The 19888-nt window shown below is 34.3% G+C and overlaps 3 protein-coding genes across 3 annotated transcripts in view; 1 reads left to right on the top strand and 2 right to left on the bottom strand.

Moving 5' to 3' along the window:
* Positions 156–4645, top strand: LOC105167564 (chavicol O-methyltransferase-like). Its single transcript, XM_011087337.2, has 2 exons — positions 156–965; positions 4167–4645. Exons 1-2 carry the CDS (start codon positions 186–188, stop codon positions 4470–4472), a joined length of 1086 nt encoding a protein of 361 aa, XP_011085639.1. The 5' UTR covers positions 156–185; the 3' UTR covers positions 4473–4645.
* LOC105167383 (chavicol O-methyltransferase-like) lies at positions 8046–9662 on the bottom strand. Its single transcript, XM_011087075.2, has 2 exons — positions 8776–9662; positions 8046–8402 (listed from the first exon to the last, which is right to left on the bottom strand). Exons 1-2 carry the CDS (start codon positions 9583–9585, stop codon positions 8106–8108), a joined length of 1107 nt encoding a protein of 368 aa, XP_011085377.1. The 5' UTR covers positions 9586–9662; the 3' UTR covers positions 8046–8105.
* Positions 15283–19888, bottom strand: part of LOC105167562 (QWRF motif-containing protein 3) — a 15667-nt gene continuing 11061 nt past the window's right edge. Inside the window, exon 7 of the mRNA XM_011087336.2 lies at positions 15283–15395. The gene's annotated coding sequence lies outside the window, so the exon portion shown is untranslated. The remainder of the gene's footprint in view (positions 15396–19888) is intronic.

Below are 19888 nucleotides of genomic sequence, written 5' to 3'. Positions count from 1 at the left end.
TCCTGTTGTGTAGAAACATGCCAATCTTGCAACTTTTGAGTGAAGCACAAGCAACACTTGAAGTGAAACATGCCAATCTTGTAACTTTCAACTTAATTTATTGGACTGAACTGAATTGTTTTGAATGTGTATATTATAGTGGCTGCAGATTCATGCTTACACAAATTACATACTACACTAAAGATATGGCATTCCAAATTGGAGAAATGTCAACAGAGCAACTGCTTGATGCTCAAGCCCATGTATGGAACCACTTATTCAGTTTCATAAACTCCATGTCTCTGAAATGTGCAATTGAATTGGGCATACCAGATATCATCCACAACCATGCCAAACCAATGTCTCTTTCTCAATTGGTCGATGCCCTTCCCATTCCTAAGGTAAAATCTCATTTCGTCTACCGTTTGATGCGCTTACTAATTCACTCTGAGTTTTTTGTCAAAGTCGACGTCTCTGATGAAGAAGAAAAAGAGCATTATTGGCTCACACCTGCCTCTCTCCTCCTCTTGCGGAATGCGCCCTTGACGGTGGTACCGCTTGTACCACTCATATTGGATCCCATTTTTACAACGCCCTTTGATTATGTAAGCAAATGGCTTGCAAGCGAACACCATTATTCCTCACCATTTGAAATGAGGCATGGAAGGAAGGTGTTTGAGCATGCAGGGCATGAGTTGGGGGTGAACAAATTGTTGAATGAAGCTATGTCTAGTGATGCGAGGCTCTTGACTCATGTGCTTGTTAGAGATCATAAACAAGTGTTAGAGGGGATCAAATTGTTGGTGGACGTAGGAGGTGGCACCGGGGCAACGGCTAAGGCCATTCTTGATGCATTCCCCGACATGAAGTGCATTGTTCTTGATCTCCCACATGTTGTGGGTGGCTTGGAAGGGACTGACAACTTGAGCTACGCTGCAGGAAACATGTTTGAGACTATCCCCTCTGCTGATGCTGTCTTCCTCAAGGTATCGTCACAATTTCCTCACATTTTGTGCCATTTTTGGCATCTTTATCAATATAGACGGATTACCTAAATTTATTATATTTTATATTTTTGAAAATGGGTAAATTACATCGATACTCCCTGAAATTTGAGGTAATTATATATAAATTCTTATTAGATCAAAAATTACATTTACGCTCCTTTATTACATCAATTCTCAAAATACTCCTAACAAAAAAGTTTGACTATGATTTGACTAATTTTCAGATGAAAATGCCCTTTGAACCAAATTTTAATGTTTTAAAATTTTGAGAGGATTAAATATTATGATTTCACATAATTTGTACTTAAAGGTAATATTTTTTTCCTTTTATGCTAAACTTGAAGTTTCTCTCCATTAAATATTGCGGGGATTATCTTATATATTAGGATGAATTACATCCACATTCCCTGAAATTTAGTATAATTACTAATACATCTTTATTAGATAGAAAATTACATTTACCCTCCTTAAAGTTTGTAAAATATTACAATACTTGCGTAAAAAAATAAAATTATAAAAATACAAAAACACCCTTCATTTATCTGGCACCAAAAAAAAAAGAAAAAAATAATTTTGAAACCGACTAAAAACTCCTTAAATAAAGCTTCATTAAGAGGGTAACTGTAATTTTCTAATCTAACAAAAACATATTTATAATTATACTAAACTTCAAGGGATGTGAATATAAATCATCCTAATATATAAGGTAATCCCCACAATATTTAATGGATAAAAATGACTTGTTTAGCAAACAAATAAAATATTACATTTAAGTACAAAATATGTGAGATCAGAACAATTTATCCCCTCAGTATTTTAAAACATTACAATTTGGTCCAAATGGCATTTTCGTCTGAAAAATTGATCAAATCACAGTCAATTTTTTTATCAAGGGTATTTTAAAAATAACATATAATAAATTCACTGAAGTCCTACAGATGGAGTTACGGAGCAAACCTCAAGGAGGATAATGTAATTTTTTATCTAACAAATATGTATTTGTAATTATATTGGGATGTTGATGTAATTTACCCTTTTGGAAAACTAATGTTAAAAGTTAGTAGCGTACGCCATGTTACAATTTTGTAAAAAAAGACATCATTTTAAAAGTTAAGAGTTAAGTTTTATTTTGAAATGCTTGAAAAACAAACATAGTATTTGGTTTTGATTTTTTGCCCATCTAAAACATGGTAAATACTTGCCTTGATTGTTTTGGAAGTTTTGGTGATATTTTGACATGTTTTGAAACGGTGCCTCATTTGTTTTTGGTCAAAATAAGTTCATACTAATTATAAGCCCTACAACTGAAAAAATTATATACATATACAGACATATATATAAATATATATAAAAGAGACATGATTTGACAATGAATAGTAGTTTTTGTCTCCAACTAAATAACATCAAACATACTATATTTATTTTATATTATATTCAAAAATAAATCTAAACATACACATTGTCTCTATCACACAGTTATTTATGTTTAATTTTCTCAATGTATCATCCCTTCTTAGTGTTTGAAAGTAAGAATAGTTGGTAATTTTAAAGAAGTAAGTTAACTCAAGAAATAAATTTAAAGAAGTAATTTTCTTCTAATTAATATAATAAAGATGGAGCACATAATTATTTTTATTTATCGTGAAGATATCTGTTTTTATTTAGTGGAGATATAACTTAAATCTAGATTCAACAGCGTAAAATTTATATTATAAATTTTTAGAAATTGAAATGAATACTTTTTGATTTAGCACTATGTCTTGAATTATACTTTTAATATAAGCAATTCTTTATGAATTATCTTATAAATATTTATAAAATAAAATTAGTGAAAAATAACAACAAAAAATTGTCATTATCACGAGTAAAAAACTTGCAAGTCAAATTGTTGGAAATAAAGAAAAAATATATTGATATTCATGCAATTTTTTTCTAAGGTATATTAAGTATTGTCTTAAATGTATTTTTGATCATGTAATTCAAATTATTTGGAGTTTTCATCTCTTAATTTTTGAGGGTAGCATTTTGTATCTTAAAAAGTTAAAAAACGAAAACATCAAATGATCTAAGTTATCGGATAAAAAATGCATTTAATCCTTATTTATTTTTGTTTTAGTATTCAAGGTTAAAATGAGCATTACATAAAAATAAAATAGAAAAAAATAAATCTAAAAGATTACTTCAGTGCCAAATTGATAGAATACTAATTGAGTTATTTATAATTATTTAGTTAGTAAAGTAACATTAATGATAAAATTTAGATATCAAAATAAATTTTACTCATACGATAATTAGTTGAATTTGCCCAAACATAGTTTTCTTGAAATAAGACATTCTGTGTACATGCATGCGTATGTAAATCCTTTAAAATCATTAATATCACATCGTAGTCAATTAGCTTGGGGGACAACTTAAGGTCAATCCATAAAAGATCATTACTATGTAGTACGCCTTTGTCCCTTCATGATGAATTTACTTCAAAATTAAATAATGATTAACAAATTCATTTTCATTCATATCATTTGGAGAACAATATTCTTTCTAATGTATACAAGCAAGCAGTGGTTGAATGATTTTCTTTTTAGTAAAATTTTTTAGATGAAATAAAAAAAAGGAACCCAAGGTCAAATATAAGATCTAACAAGCTAAATGTGTATAATTTGTGTATAAGATGATGAAAATATCAAAAAGAATGTCTAAAGAGAAGAAATTGTGTGGACTTTCTGAATGAAAATTATTATTTTTTTTTATCTACCTGGACCCCTTATGAGAAAAATGGGAGGGGGAGGGGGGGATAATGGGAAATTAGGATATGACCGATGTGTCGAATTAGGTGGATGGACCCCAGACTTATTGAAATTGAGACTGAACTCAATGCTGTCCTGTCAATAGGTTGGTAGAAGCTAGACTTGTTGAGCTAGTAATGCTGCGACCCGTTGGTATTGAGTAGGCTTGTAGTGTTTAGGCCTGCTGATTTTGAACAAGCTGGACCTGAGTTTTTAGTAAATTTGGGTTGAATTTTATTTTTGGCCTTTAAACCATAGGTATCAACTGCTATACAGTTGTGATAAATTTGGAAGAAATTCAATTTTACAAAAATATCTGTTTTGTTTTGTCAAGTTTAACTTGAAGAATATTGTTTAAAATCAATATTCATGTGGTACAAAAAAAAACGTGCAGTGGATATTGCATGACTGGAATGATGAAGATTGTGTCAAAATATTGAAGAAATGCAAAGAAGCCATCACTGGCAAGGACATGGGAGACACCAAGGTGATGATTATTGACATGGTTTTGGATATCTACGGAAGAGATGATAAGGCAGTGGAAACTCACCTCTTCTTCGACATAGCAATGATGTCTTATATTAATGGTAAAGAAAGAACCGAAAAAGAATGGGCAAAGCTCTTCTTTGATTCTGGATTCACCAGTTATAAGATTACTAATGCATTTGGTCTGAGGTCTCTCATTGAGGTTTATCCTTGAAACCATGAAAGGAATTATCAATTGAATTATCAAGTATCCTCTCCGAAATATTAGTTCTAAGTGTAAAATATTTTGTACTAATAATGTTATTGGCTTCGAAGTTTAGTCTCCTCCCACACTCCTTGGAATGGTGTATGTTAATAGTTGATTTAAATCAATGAAAATTTGTTGAAAAAAATGGACAATTATAATTTTGTGTATAATTTATTTTCACTAGTATATTCATAAAATCATTTAATCACATTAGCACATAATTTAGACCGAGTTAATTCGATATAGAATGAGTCGATCCTTGCATTTGGATCAAACTTGTCTACATGTCACGACCACGTCCTTCTTGTCATCTTGCAGACCAACCATATCAATGTGAAATATCTTCAAGATCACCTATTATACACCGTATGTAATTTTTGTGGAAACTATGAACACACATCGCTCTTTGTGGTGGCGTAGTATCAAGGAACCCACTTATTTTCACACCTCAATTCATAAAGTTTTAGTGATGCTCCAAAAGCGAATGTAAAGAGAAATATTTTGAGAAAATATTTTAGCAATAGTATTTTGTGGAGAATTATATGTTTTGGTTAATTTACTTGCATTGTTTGACAACATATATGTACCCTCAAACAATTAGAGATAGCTCAATAAATAGTATATATTAACGGAATTATTCTATGATACAAATGTAACATCGCCTCGGTAAATTTCAGTCTCATAAAACATTCAATTAACCATCAAAAGACATCCCTCCCTACTAGTTAACCATGAAAAGATGCGTCTTACTCTGTTTTCTTTCTATAAATAGGTGCCCATTTGACTCACTTGACTACCTAAAACCAACATCACTTTCGAGCTAGCATCAGGAATCCTTTCTTTTGCGAGCTCGATTGTCTTTCTCTAGGTACTTGTTCTCTCCTCAGGCTTCCTCCCCTGATTCAAATTCTAGTTCAAGTTTCTCTTCTGGGTCGTTAGCGACCTCACATCAATCTAAAGAGTTAGAAGCAGGCGTGTCTAGCATTTTCCTTTCGCTTATAGTTGATCCCCCTCAAACGATCTCTCCACCCTGTAGGATCGCTGGTGTTGAATAGTTGGTATAATTATTGGATCTAATGATGTTCCTATTCACGTTAGATATCAGGATATAATGACAAGAAATTGTTGGTCAGGGATAGTTAGTATTGTGAAACTCTCATCCATCGAATGAAACAAAGATACTTTATACCTCATGACTATGAGATTCTAGTCCCTCAATCTTTTGATAGAATGCATCGTCCTCCTCAAGGCTTTTGTCGTTTATCTATTTTACACTTAGAGGCCGATCTTCATTTTTCTTTAGCTTCGTCTGTGGATAACTGATAATTACACAATTTATCATGATTTGATGATGATATTACCTTTCTTTTTGAGCTAAAATATTCTTAATCATGTGCATTTATTGCATTTCCAGCTCAAAAGGTTTGATAAGGAGTAAAGATGACAAATTTGAGCTAAAAATGAAAATTGAAGGCACCCAAAGATGGAAGGAATAATTTCTGACAACTTTGCTAAGCAGACTAAACGTGCCCACGCTCAGTGCTCCAGTCAACGGTGAAGAAAAAAAGGGAAAGATGCAATTTGCATGGAAGAAAAAGGAATGATTTGCTAAAATTTTGGAAAGGATCTCTTGAATATTTGGCTTATATAATAGAATGATTTACTAACTTTTTATGACCGATTATGTACTTAACCACCCCCTATGTCTAGGTTCGTAGGATGCTTTTAGTATAAGAAAGTATATTGAATTAATTGACGACTTCATTTTTGAATTCTTCTTTAGTTTAAATTTCATGGCCAAGTGTTAATGGAATTTCATTTCCTAGTGTGTTCTTCTATTAACATGTCAGGCTAATTTTATTATTTTCTGATTATGGTTAAGGTGATTGCTTGATTCCTAAAATGTTGCGAGATCTAATCCATGCTTACTACGCTTGTTAAGTAAATATTCGTGCTATTCTCTGTGTTCTTAGTACAAATATATGATTTATGAATAATATGGGGAGTTGTTCATTATCAAAAAGGTTTAGAACTTTACAAATTCGTACAATTATTTGTTTAGTTCGATACTCAGTAGCAACATAGCATGATCAATTATATCAAAGTAGTTAGTTATGTTTTGTGGAATTCATGATCTAACTTAAGTGAATTATCCTCGTAGGAATTTGTTAGTTAGAATCACGCATTTCTAATTCTTAATGCTGTTGATGGATTAAATCTTGTGGACGTTCCCAAGGTTGTCCATTGATTAGGGATCTAGCCAACGATTGTACCTTGGCTAACGAAAAGGTAAGAAAATGTGATGTCGTTAAGTCATAATAATGACCATAACTGTTTTTATTTATTTGAACAAGCGTTATATTTGCTTCAATGCTCAACCCACAGAATCAAGAATGAACCTGACCTTAACAAAAAAAGTATTTCCTATATCTACATCTCCTAATTTTATCAACTTTCTAGATTTAATTTATTTTTATTTATTCTCCTTTACAATCACAACCCCGCAATTATTTTACATTTTTTGAAGGAATTAGCTTAAATCCAATCCCAGAGTAATCGACCCTACTCCTATTCTGCCAAGTGTTTGTAGAAATTATTTTTAGTGGTCTTAACACCCATCAAGAACATTCTTCATAGTTAGATATTTGCCTTTTGCAACTCTCTCCCCAAAGTCCATTAGTCATATTCTTCTTTTCATCATAATATCCAGCATCTCGATCTTGGGCCTATTTCTGAAAATTTTTGGTCCTTTTATTCTTTCACGACCTCGAAGAGGTCAGGTGATAGAGGTTTTTTCTGCCTCATTCCTCGAAATGTTTGTTGTTACTTAGAAGAATTGAAATCTAATGTCTGCCCATGGCGGGAGAGCTTCATCACCTCCTCCTGGCCGGGATTATTCATTCCGATGTGACTAGCGTATCTCTAAACCTGATCTTGAGACCTACAGAGGGGGGCTGGATAGCGATCTTATCAATAATGTAACCATATATTTGCACAAGCCTAAGCAACTTCTCATAGAGAAGGTCTTGAAGCATGTAGGACTCTCTCCAGCACCCCTTCCGATTAGGGGTTCCTTAGGTGATTTGCTTTTCATCCATATTTTGATTTCTTTTTTCTATTTTCATAAATTTTGATGTTGCGGCATTCCACATCTATGACAGAGCGAGCTAGTGCGGTTGCTCTCAAGAAAGGGAAAAGAGAAGGTTTCTCTTTGGGTTGTGAGATTGGGAAAACTAAAGGCATCTCTACTGGTCACAAGACTTTTCTCCAATCGCAAGAATATAAGAAGACATTTGACTGAGCTCCCATCTGTTTTAGATAGACCAACTTGACAAGGAATTAGGGACTGACGAGATCCCTCACTTTGCTACCATCCTTTGATGCGAATGACCAACTTCCAAAATGACATGTTTTAATGGGGTCGACGAAAGTTTATAGGTTAATATTAATAGCACTAAATGCAATATAAAATTAAAATTATTAAATACAATGAGACACCATTCGAGGAAGCGTGAGATGATATAGTTTTTACAGAAGATGTTGTACTTAAACAAATATTTGAAAGAGGACCATGAACAATTCAATATTCCTTGCATGGTTTCAAGGATAAATCTCAATGAGAGACCTCATACCAAATGCAGGAGTAATCTTATAGCTAGTGAAGCCAGCATCGAACAAGAGTTTTGCAAACTCCTTCTCTGTTCTTTCTTTACCATTGTAATAACCGAGCACCGCCATGTCGAGCAGGAGATGGGTTTCTCTTACCCCACTGTCTGTTCCGTGAACATCCAGAACCATGTCGATAATGATCACCTTCCCGCCTTCGACCGCGATTGCTTCTTTGCATTTTTTTAATATTTTGACACAATCTTCATCGTTCCAGTCATGCAGTATCCACTACATAGTAAAACTTGCTAAGAAATTCGAATTTATAAGCAAAAGGAAATTATTTAGTTGGATGAGTATGTAATATCATCATGAATATAATTAAATCTTGATTGAATTAAGAAACTACCTTACAAGAGAGAATTATATATATATATATATATATTTACATACTATTCTCCAAGGATTAGATTTTTATTCAGGATACATGGATAGATATATAATTATTATTATTTTAGAAAAATTTATACTTTTCACTTTTTTTATTTGGGGATCAAAATCCGCTCAAGACATACTAATTAATTTGTTTTTCACTTAATCTCTAACGTCTATAAATGTTCCTGAAAGAATGTGAACTAAAATCAAAATTAATGTAAATAAATACCTTGAGGAAGACAGCATCTGCAGAGGGGATATTCTCAAACATGTCTCCCGCAACATAGGTGAAGTTGTTAGTCCCTTCCAAACCACCCACAACATGTGGGAGATCAAGAACAATACATTTCATGTCGGGGAATGCATCAGCAATAGCCTTAGCCGTCGTCCCGGTGCCACCACCCACGTCCACCAACGATTTGATCCCCTCAAATATTTGTTTGCAGTCTCTAACAAGTACGTGAGTCAAGAGCCTGGAATCACTAGACGTAGCATCATTGTACAAGTTGTTCAGCCCTGGCTGTAGCCCTAAATGCTCAAACAACACCTTCCCATGCACCAGTTCATATGGTGAGGTATGGCGTTGGCTCGCAAGCCATTCACTTAAATGATCCAAGGGTTCCGTCATATTGGGGTCCAATATGAGTTGTACAAGAGGTGCCACGCTCAAGGGTGCATTCCGCAAGAGGAGGAGAGATGCAGGTGTGAGCCAATAATGCTCTTTTTCTTCTTCATCAGAGACGTCGACTTTGACAAAAAACTCAGAGTGAATTAGTAAGCGCATCAAACGGTAGACGAAATGAGATTTTACCTTAGGGATGGGAAGGGCATCGACCAATTGAGAAAGAGACATTGGTTTGGCATGGTTGTGGATGATATCTGGTATGCCCAATTCAATTGCACATTTCAGAGACATGGAGTTTATGAAACTGAATAAGTGGTTCCATACATGGGCTTGACCATCAAGCAGTTGCTCTGCTGACATTTCTCCAATTTGGAATGCCATATCTCTAAGGATTAAGTACTGTAAAGTTTGCATAATTGGTCTGCCACTCTCTCTTTATATATAGATATATTGGAACATAAGTCGTGTTGCGAGGATCTATATATTGAAACATAAGTCGTTTGTTATCCTTAGAGCATGGTTAATATATGCGTGTCTTAAACGTGACATTTAAAATTTCAAGAAAATGTTAGTCCAATAAATTAGAGGGTTTCTTTCGGGGCTAAAGTTGAAGGTGACAAGATTTCCATTTTCATCTTACTAGTACAATAATAATAGGAGTGATGAAACTTCATTCATTCACATTAATTGTGAATATTTGGGGTGTGGAAATGAAGTTTTATCTGTTTAAAAGTTAGGAAGATTGCAAAATCTAGTCACAATAATTAATTCGTGACCGTTCTGATAAGCGAGGTGCATGTGACTTACATTGACATGAGGTAGACTTTTCATGCTTAATGGGTCGCAATCCATATTTCAGAACACACACCTACTCCAAGATTTTTATATATTTATGTATATTAATAGAAGAATGATTTGAACGTTTTAATTTATATAATAATTCAACTATGAGTTAAACGTTTTAAGTTTAAAATTTTATTTGGATGGAGCAAATAGCACTGATTTGGACATGAAGCATTTAATTTACGCCATTACCATCAATAAAATACGCGATTTCCAACACCAAGATATCAATGACGATTGACGGCGGATGATCAAGAAAGACTTTAATGGATAATCAGCAGAAATTACACAATTAGCCTCCGTGAAGCTACCATTTTTCAATTTAAAGCGGCTCCGTGAAAAATAGTAAAATATGAATATTTTCCTATAATAGTCGAATAGTCCATTAGAAGATTCTCAAACTCAACTCAAGATGAGGGCCCGATAACATGCTTTCCAAATATCAGGTCCACCTTCAAGGCCCAATTGAAGCAGTCCAGGAGAAAGGTGGCAATTCCAAAACTAGGGGTGGCAACGAGTCGAGCTCGAGCTCAAACTGTTTTTTTTTTTAATTTATTTATTATTATTATTATTATTATTATTATAAATTATAAAAATCACTAATTTTTTACATAAATTTATAAGTAATAAAATAAATTGTATAATGCATACTATATTACTGTTGTTGTTATTATTATTATTATTATTATTATTATTATTATATTAAATAATGGGAATCACCAATTTTTTAAATCATGAGATCGAATCATAAAATTTTTACATAGCTATAGTTGAAATTAATATATATTCACAATCTGTAAAATTTATATATTTATTAATATTAATTTTCTTTTTCACTTTTTCTTTGATGTTTAAAAATATTATAATTACATAGAAAATATAATTTTATATGTAAATAGATTAGCACTACAAAAAAAGTGAAATTTGGCACGGAACAGAAGACCGTTCCATATTGAGATACTTGTTGGCACTCATGAGGAACGAAAAGTGGTCGATGATGTCATGATCCTCATTTGTTCTGTGTTGTGGTTTTTGAATGACAAAGCCGTTACCAACGGTATTTCGAAATAACAGTTACAGCTTTTGTTCCTAAAATTGGTCCAACTTGTAACGATAAACAATTGAAACTCTGTTCGGAACACATTATTAAAACTATGGACGGTCTTGAATTGACCGTTCCTATACATGAGACAATTGGTGTCACAAAAATGATAATTGGTAAATCTATTCCAAGATAAGGTACAAAGTGGAATGGTTTTAGTACGCAATTGGTCAAATATTACACAAAATATTCCTAAGTATGAGTTTTACTTAAAACGGGATGTGTTGCAACGATCTTGACTAAATGAGTTTCAAGTTGGAACCATTTCAGTGTATTTTTATTATTGTATTATTAAATCCATTCCAAAGATAGTACATCCAGCTATAGCTTAACTGATAAAAAATCATCCTATTTTGTGGTTCTACGATCGTTACAGATTGTAAATTAACAGCTATTTATGTGTTATGGTAACCGTTTGAAAGACCGTTCGAAATTTTTCTACATATACATGCACCTCTCTTTCCATTTAATCTCACTATATTTTTCCATTCTTCTTATATTTTCTCAATCTCTCTTCAAATTTTCTTGATCTCTCACTATCCAACTAATATATTTATACTCTTCTTTGTCAACCTCTCTCAAATTTTCATTAATATCTGAAATTATTTTGATCAGGTAACAACTTTAACCCTTTATTTGTCAATTGATTATATTTATTGTACTTTTGCTAATTAAATTTAATGTTATAATAATATGTTTATATGTTTGTAAAGATACCAATAGTGTATTCATATTCTTATTTTACATGAGGATTATTTAGACTGAAGAAAATAATTATTATAATTTAAAGTTCAATGTCTCTATAATTAAACATCTGTAAATATTTCTATAAAAATTACTAACTAATTATATATTTTTCTAATAAAAATTATTCATTTTAGGAATGATTATAAGTAGTCGAGACCGATCCAGAACTATTCCAAATAGGGACGGTCTTATGTAAAAACTGTTTCATTTATAATTGTTCCTCATTGTATGCAAATATTGTTAAACTTAAAATTGGAACTGTCAAATAAATAAATCATGCCTGAAAATATTACAACATTCTACAAGAAAAAAGAGGAAAATTCAAAAAATAGGAATTGTCAGAATAAATTGATTATGCCTAGAAGAGTTCGAGACAATTTAAACTTGGCGCCAAATGAAAAGTGGAAGTAAGTTCCGTCTGGAGGGACTAAACTTGTGTTTATTGGGGGGTTTGCTCCCTTTGAAGTGGGTTAATCTGTTCTAAGAAATTCGATTAGGTTGGTTGGATAAGGGATAAACCCTTCTTATTTGCAGGTGAATGTGTATTGCAGGAGTCTCCTTCACCTATGGAGAAACCACATCTGCTAGGAGTCTTTCCTGTAAGGGAGTCCCTTCTTGCTTACTTGGTCCTTCTTCAACTGATATCATTCAAGGTGGCTGCTAATGTTTAGGCTAACTTAGGGCCTCGTTGGAGTGTGGGCTGCCACATGTATACACCATTTAGGTCGAAAATCTTATTGGACCTTAATTATGGTCCAGGCCGTGGGAGGTCTTGGGTCTCACCTTTCTTCTTCCTGGGCTCCTTGTGCTATTTGGGCTTGTCTAGTTAATTTGTGTGCTTGGGCTATCCTAAGCACCCATATAATTTTTGGCTGGGTATCCTAACACACATATCACTAATATTTATATATTTGACACAATCATTTATATTTATATATATATATAAATTTCAGATAACAATCCTCAACTGCATCGCCCTCATCCGTGGAGATCAAAGAGTTAGATTTATCAATAAGATAGAAGATGTATCAGATTATCTTTCGTACGAACCACACGAGTAACAACTAAGTGCATTGTAGTTTTAATTTCTTTTCATTTTTAATTCATAACGCTAAATATTTGATGGGGCTAATTGTTTCCATGAACTACGCCGTTCAAAATCTCGTAGGCCTTAAAAACAAGGACATTACCAAGAAAATAACGCATCTCCTACAAAATCAGTTTATGGAAGGTGGATGCCTTGAGGTATAGAAATGCATGGAAGCTTTGGACGATGGGATTATCACAGTGGCTATGGAGATATTAGACTGTCGGAGAACACCTCTTCGATTTGCTCAAAATCAGTTTGGGAATTATGTTATTCAAGCAGTATTAAAGAAGACTAAGGTTGATTCTTGTATCCATTCCAAGTTCATAAAACATACATATACACCAACAAAATCTTCTAACATTGCAGGCACTAATATGTTTGGTTTATGTGGTTTTAGGAGCGCAGTTTCAATAGTCTTTATAATTCAATTATGAGACGGTTGGAGCCTTGTTGTAAAGCATCACTTGGTCGAACTGCAGGGCGGAATATGATCAACTCAAGATGCATATATAAGTGAATTTTTTTTTTCAATTTCGGAACCAAAGGGGGGATTCCGTTAAAAACTTAACGCCAGCCTTAATTTTTTAACGGAATCCCCCATTCGGTCCTGAAATTGAAAAAAAATCCACATATGGGACTAAATGTACAATTGGCCTGAGTGTGGTACTAAAATTGGACTAAAGTCCACTTATGCAACCAAAAATATAATTTAAAATATATTATTTTAATATATAAAAAATTATATATTGTGTTAATATATATATATATATATATATATTAGTATCCATATATATATTACTAAATTTAGTTTGCCTGTCCTCCCATATCTCCATCGTTCGATTACCTCTCGACACCAACATACCACCATTGGAAAGCCCATCTAACAACGAGTATTTTAATACCCCACCCACTGCCAATCTCCTAGACATCGGCGAGTCATCTCTATTTTTTTTGTTCAAATCCTAACCAGCACATTGATCTTCTGTCGTCCTTTTCTCCATCGTCCGATCACCTCTCGACATTGGTCTAGGACTATTGAAAAATCCGTCCAATGACGGGTATTTTAACAGCCCACCCACCACCATTTAGCCTTCAGCGAGTTATCTTCATTTTTTCTTTCACCAATCTCCTAACCTGCGCTTCGGTCTTCTACTACTTTTTTGTCTCCATCGAGGCCACCGCGCTTTAGCTCCCAGTTGACCACTTCTGAAAGCCAACTTCAGGCGGTCATTCTGCACCATCACCCACCTTCAATCTCCCCTCCTCTGGTGACGTCTCCTCCTTTTTTCGGTCCATCATTCTACTGTCTTTCAACATCCTCCTTTTTTATTTTTATTTTTTGATTTATTTTTATATATAAATTGAATTATATATTTTATATTATATTTTAAAAATATGTATAATTGAGAAAGTATATAAAAAATTTATAGTTTAAATATAAAAATATATTATAATTGGAGTCACTACGAAAACAATATCTTTTCTAGTGACTAATTTTATATGAGGAAACTAAATTTTGTCATATATAAGGGTAAATTACATTTTTGGTCCCATAAGTGGACCTATTTCTAATTTTAATCCCACACTCAGGCCAATTGCACATTTAGTCCTATATGTGGATTTTTTTTTCAATTTCAGGACCAAATGGGGGATTTTATTAAAAAAATTGAGGTTGGCGTTAAGTTTTTAACGGAATCCCCCCTTTGGTCCTGAAATTGAAAAAAAAAATTCACATATGGGACTAAATGTGCGAATTGGCTTGAGTCGGACTAAAATTGGAAACAGATCCACTTATGAGACCAAAAATATAATTTACCCTTAAATAAACATCAAGTGGCAAGCATGGCAGCTCGACTTTATGACTAGCCGATGTGCCCTACTTATTCCAATTTTTCACTTAGGACCAGCTCAGGTCCTAGTCCGATCGAGCTAAGCTAAATTTAACAATTATAAGTTTATCTAATAAAAGTTTTGAAATGGTCATAAAATTTAAAAACCTCATTATATAGAGTCTTATGTCCTACGAAAATTTTAATGATCCTAAAATTGAAAAAATTCAACGTATTTAGTCTCATAAATCATTTAAAGCGAAAGACAAAATGTATCAAATTCTTTTAATTTAGGACCATCAAAGATTAAATATGACAAGTTTTTTCAATTTTAAGATCATTTTGAAAATTTTATAAAGCAAAGCACTAAATATATTGAACCTCTTCTTCTATAGGATTAAAAGTATAATTTTATCGGATACCACGAGAACAAATTCTCATTTTTTTCATCAATAAAATCTTTGATTTTTGTCTAACTATGTATATAGAAAAGAAAAAAGTGGAAATTTAATTACCTTAGGATAGTTTGAAAATTCATCGGTAATCATGGAACTGATCACCTAATATATATACACAGAGATAGAAACTCAATATAAAGTACGACGATGTGGTTCTTGCTTGTTGGAATATATGGCCCATGACCCAACTCGGGAGGCCCATCAGCCCGACTCACAAAGACCCTGGCCCATTCGGATGGCCCTCACCCGACCCAGAACCCGGCCCCCTTGACCCGACCCAGGTACCTCTATTTATGTAACCCTAAGTCAACTCTCTCTCTCTCTCATTTCTTACCCTCTTGCGCCGCTGCCATTATGAACTTTCCCTCTCTTCGTTCCTACTACCATCCATGGCGGATTCGACTTCCCCTTCCACCACCGTTGATGGTGGTGGCTTTCCTTAGCCAAACCAATGGCTAAAGGAAAGCCACCCCAAAACCCGCTTGCTCTTCGGCTATATCTCTCCTTATAAATTGGGGCTTTCTGGTTCTCGAATGAGAGAGAGAAAAACCGACCCCCCCTTTGTGATACACTTCTACCCTCTCCGATTCTGTGTGAACGGCTGAGGTTTCCGTGTCCGATTCTGAGTGAACGGTTGTGAGGAGGTTTCCTGTTAGTGTTCGGTGGGAAAGGGTGTGAGGGAGAGTCTCTCATTCTGGGTCTGTTTCTACGAACCGTGGTGTGAGGAGCAACCGTGGGCCAAGTCTTAGTGAGTTTGGAGCCGTGTGACCCTTGTCCGCTGTTGCCGCTGAATCTGACTTGTTCTGAGCCGCATTCAACATACGGTTTATTCCTTCTATTTACTGTTCTTTTGATTATCATATTATTGCTGTAATTTGCGGGTTTGTAATAATTTTAAGGAGTTTCGTACTCCACATCAAGTGTAATAGTTGGTTAGGGCTTGTTGATTAAGTGATACCACTACGGGTTTCGTACCCTACAGTGGTATCAGAGCACTGTTCCGATCCTATCCGCGCCGTGGTGAAGGTAACACGCTTGAACCCCTCCTCCATTTACTGCTTTATTTTATTTTTCAGCATTATATTACTGTCAATAACCGAGGTGCTTATCCCCTTAACGACCCTCCTGGCCGGACCCCTGAGGTCGTCGGGTATCTGGACTGGGCGTTAGGCTGGAAAGACCTTGGCCGTGTTCATTTCTCCTTCTCTTTGTGATTTGCTGAAATTTACTGTGATAACTGCTGCGCTTATCATTATACGGGTTCATTGTCTTGATCTGCGATTTTGCTTATACTTTGATCTATTATCCAAAAATCGTGATCTGTGACTACTTTCTTAACCTGTGTACATTGTTAATATTTTGGCAAGTCAGAATTAGTACTGCTATTGTCTGATACATTTCTGCCTCTGTGGTGTTATTCTGATTCTGAGTGCATTATCTTCTTGATCAACTGTTTTTTCGAAAGATTTTACTTAAAACCACAACCTTTGTTTTTTCCCTTAAAAACCGTGACCTCTACTTTCAAAATGGCCGGATATAGTTTACAACCGTTTGACGGAAAAACTGATTTCTCTATCTGGCAACAGAAAATGAAAGGTATTTTGATACAACAAAAGGTGTTTAAAGCTATTGACGGGAAATACTCTGAAAGTGTTTCTGAAGAAAAACAATTGGAAAATGATGAGTTTGCCTACTCATCCATTATTTTGAACCTTTCCGATAATGTTCTTAGAAAAGTGGGAAAACAAAAAACCTCTAAAGAGCTTTGGAAAAAATTGGAGGATTTGTATACTGAAACTTCGTTACCCAGTAAGCTTTTTCTCTTAGAAAAGTTTTTTCGCTATAAATTGGATCTTTCCAAAAACATTGATGAAAACCTTGATGAGTTTACCAAGTTGATACAAGACATTAAACTTACTGGTGATGAAAACATTGATGATTACACTCCTATTGTGCTCTTGAATGCAATTCCTGAATCCTATTCTGACGTGAAAGCTGCTATTAAGTATGGTAGAGATAGCATCAACCTAGATACTGTGGTTAATGGTCTTAAAAGCAAAGAAATGGACCTAAAAATTGCTAGACCTAGTCAGAATAATCATGAGGTAAATCTTGCTAGAAGTAGACCAAATTTCAGGAACAATGGCTTTAAAAATAGAGGTAGAAGTCACAGCAGGGGTAAAAGTAGAAACAGCCGTAGTAAATCCAGATCTAGAGATGATAAGACAAAGGAAAGACGTTGCTATAACTGTGGCATTAAGGGTCATTACATCAAAGATTGTAGAAAACCCAAACGTGACAATAGGGACAGAAACTTTGATGAACAAGAGAAAGTGAATAATGTCTCTGATGAAAATGGTGAAGTCTTCATGGTCTATGAAGCAAATTCTGTGCTCTCTGTGAACAAATTTGAATGGCTTATTGATTCTGGGTGTACTTTCCATATGAGCCCTGTTAAAGAAGTCTTTTCAAACTTTCGCTATGAAAAATCTGGTTTTGTTTCTATGGCTAATGAAAAGAAATGTGAAATTTTGGGTCTTGGTGACATCTCGTTAAATTTCAAAGAAGGTTATAGACTAACTCTGAAAAATGTAAGGTATGTTCCTGATTTGAGTCACAACTTGATATCTTGTGCTGCCTTAGAAGAGGATGGTCTAGAAGGTAGGTGGGGCAAAGGCCTCATGAAAATCATGAAAGGGTCCCTTATTGTGTTTAAAGCTGAAAAGAAACGAAATCTCTATCTATGCTCAGTTACATATGATTCCTTGACTGCTTCTGTGAATGAATGTGATATGACTGCATTATGGCATAAACGACTTGGGCATATGAGTCTAAAAGGTCTTGGTTTTTTGAAAAAGGATGGAATTTTGAATGACAAAATTGAAAATTTGGATTTCTGTGATGATTGTGTCTTGGGAAAACATCATAAAGTACACTTTCCAACTCCATCTCAATCACTCCCTTCCATGTCTTCATGCATTTTAGATTATGTTCATGCCGATGTTTGGGGTCCATCTAGTGTGCCTACACATGGGGGTAACCGTTATTTCCTGTCTATCATTGATAATTACTCTAGGAAGGTGTTTGTCTTTCTTATGAAACACAAGTCCGAAGTTTTTGAGAAATTTACAAAATGGAAATCTCTTGTCGAAAATCAAATTGGTAAGAAAGTGAAAACTCTTCGGACTGATAATGGCCTCGAATTTTCCAATAAAGATTTTTCTAATCTCTGTGACAAATTTGGTATAAAGAGGCACAAAACTAACCCCTATACCCCCCAACAAAACGGTGTGGCTGAACGTATGAATCGAACCCTGCTTGATAAAGTTAGATGCATGCTTATTAGTTCTGGATTGCCTAAATCTTTTTGGGGTGAAGCTATACTTACTGCTACTCACTTGATAAACTTGTCTCCATCTGTGCCGTTATCTGGTAGAACTCCTGATTTTGTGTGGAATGGTAGAAAACCTGATATCTCTTACCTTCGTACTTTTGGATGTTCTGCGTTTGTTCATCAAAACATAGACAAATTAGAACCTAGATCTGTTAAGTGTGTATTTATTGGTTATCCAGAGGGAACAAAAGGGTATAGACTTTGGGTTCGTAGCCAACCAGGTTTTAAAGTACTTATAAGTAGGGATGTCACTTTTAACGAGAATGAGTTTCCTTGCCTTGATAAAACTCAACTTAGAGAAAAAGAACCTACTCTCAATAAGGTGGAGAATCACTTAGGGGATAACCAAGAGGGGGAAGGGAATAATGAAAATATAGCTGAACAAACAAACGAAAATGAGGTAGTAACCACTGAAAATGAGACCACAACTATAGAAAACCCCCTTAATGACTACCAACTCACTAGAGATCGAGCTAGAAGAGAAACTAGGATACCTACCAAACTTAGAGATTTTGACACTGCTTTGAACATAGAACTATCTGAACCCACAAATGTTGAGGAAGCTATGAAATCAGAAAAATGGCTTAGTGCCATGAAAGAAGAGATGAACTCGTTAAAACAAAACAACACATGGACACTAGTTCCTAGGCCCAAAAACTCATCCGTAGTTGATTGCAAATGGCTTTTTAAGATTAAACAAGAAAACCCCATTAAGTACAAAGCTAGACTAGTAGCAAAAGGGTTTACTCAAAAAGAAGGCTTAGATTATAATGAGATTTTTTCTCCCGTTGTGAAGTACACCACTGTCCGTATCATTCTTGCTCTCACTGCACACTACAATTGGAATCTGAAACAAATGGATGTTAAAACTGCTTTCTTACATGGTGATTTAGATGAGCATATCTACATGAATCAACCTGTTGGATTTATTGATAAAATCAAATCTGATTATGTGTGTCTTCTCAATAAATCTCTGTATGGCTTGAAGCAATCCCCTAGACAATGGAACAAGAAATTTGATTCCTTCATGCTCTCACTAGATTTTAAAAGAAGTCGATATGATCACTGTTTATACTTCAAGCATGTTGATAGCACTCCTATTTTCCTTGTTCTATACGTGGATGACATGCTCATTGCGAGTTCTAGCCTGCATCTCATCAATAAACTGCAAACTGATTTACACAAAACCTTTGAAATGAAAGACTTAGGTGATGCAAAACGCATTCTTGGCATGAACATTGTTAGACATGAGTC

This window comes from Sesamum indicum, linkage group LG8 (assembly GCF_000512975.1).
Source record: "Sesamum indicum cultivar Zhongzhi No. 13 linkage group LG8, S_indicum_v1.0, whole genome shotgun sequence".
In the NCBI taxonomy this organism is placed as follows: domain Eukaryota; kingdom Viridiplantae; phylum Streptophyta; class Magnoliopsida; order Lamiales; family Pedaliaceae; genus Sesamum; species Sesamum indicum.
The sequence above is the reverse complement of the archived record's forward strand: the minus strand, read 5'-3'. Positions and strand labels throughout refer to the sequence as shown.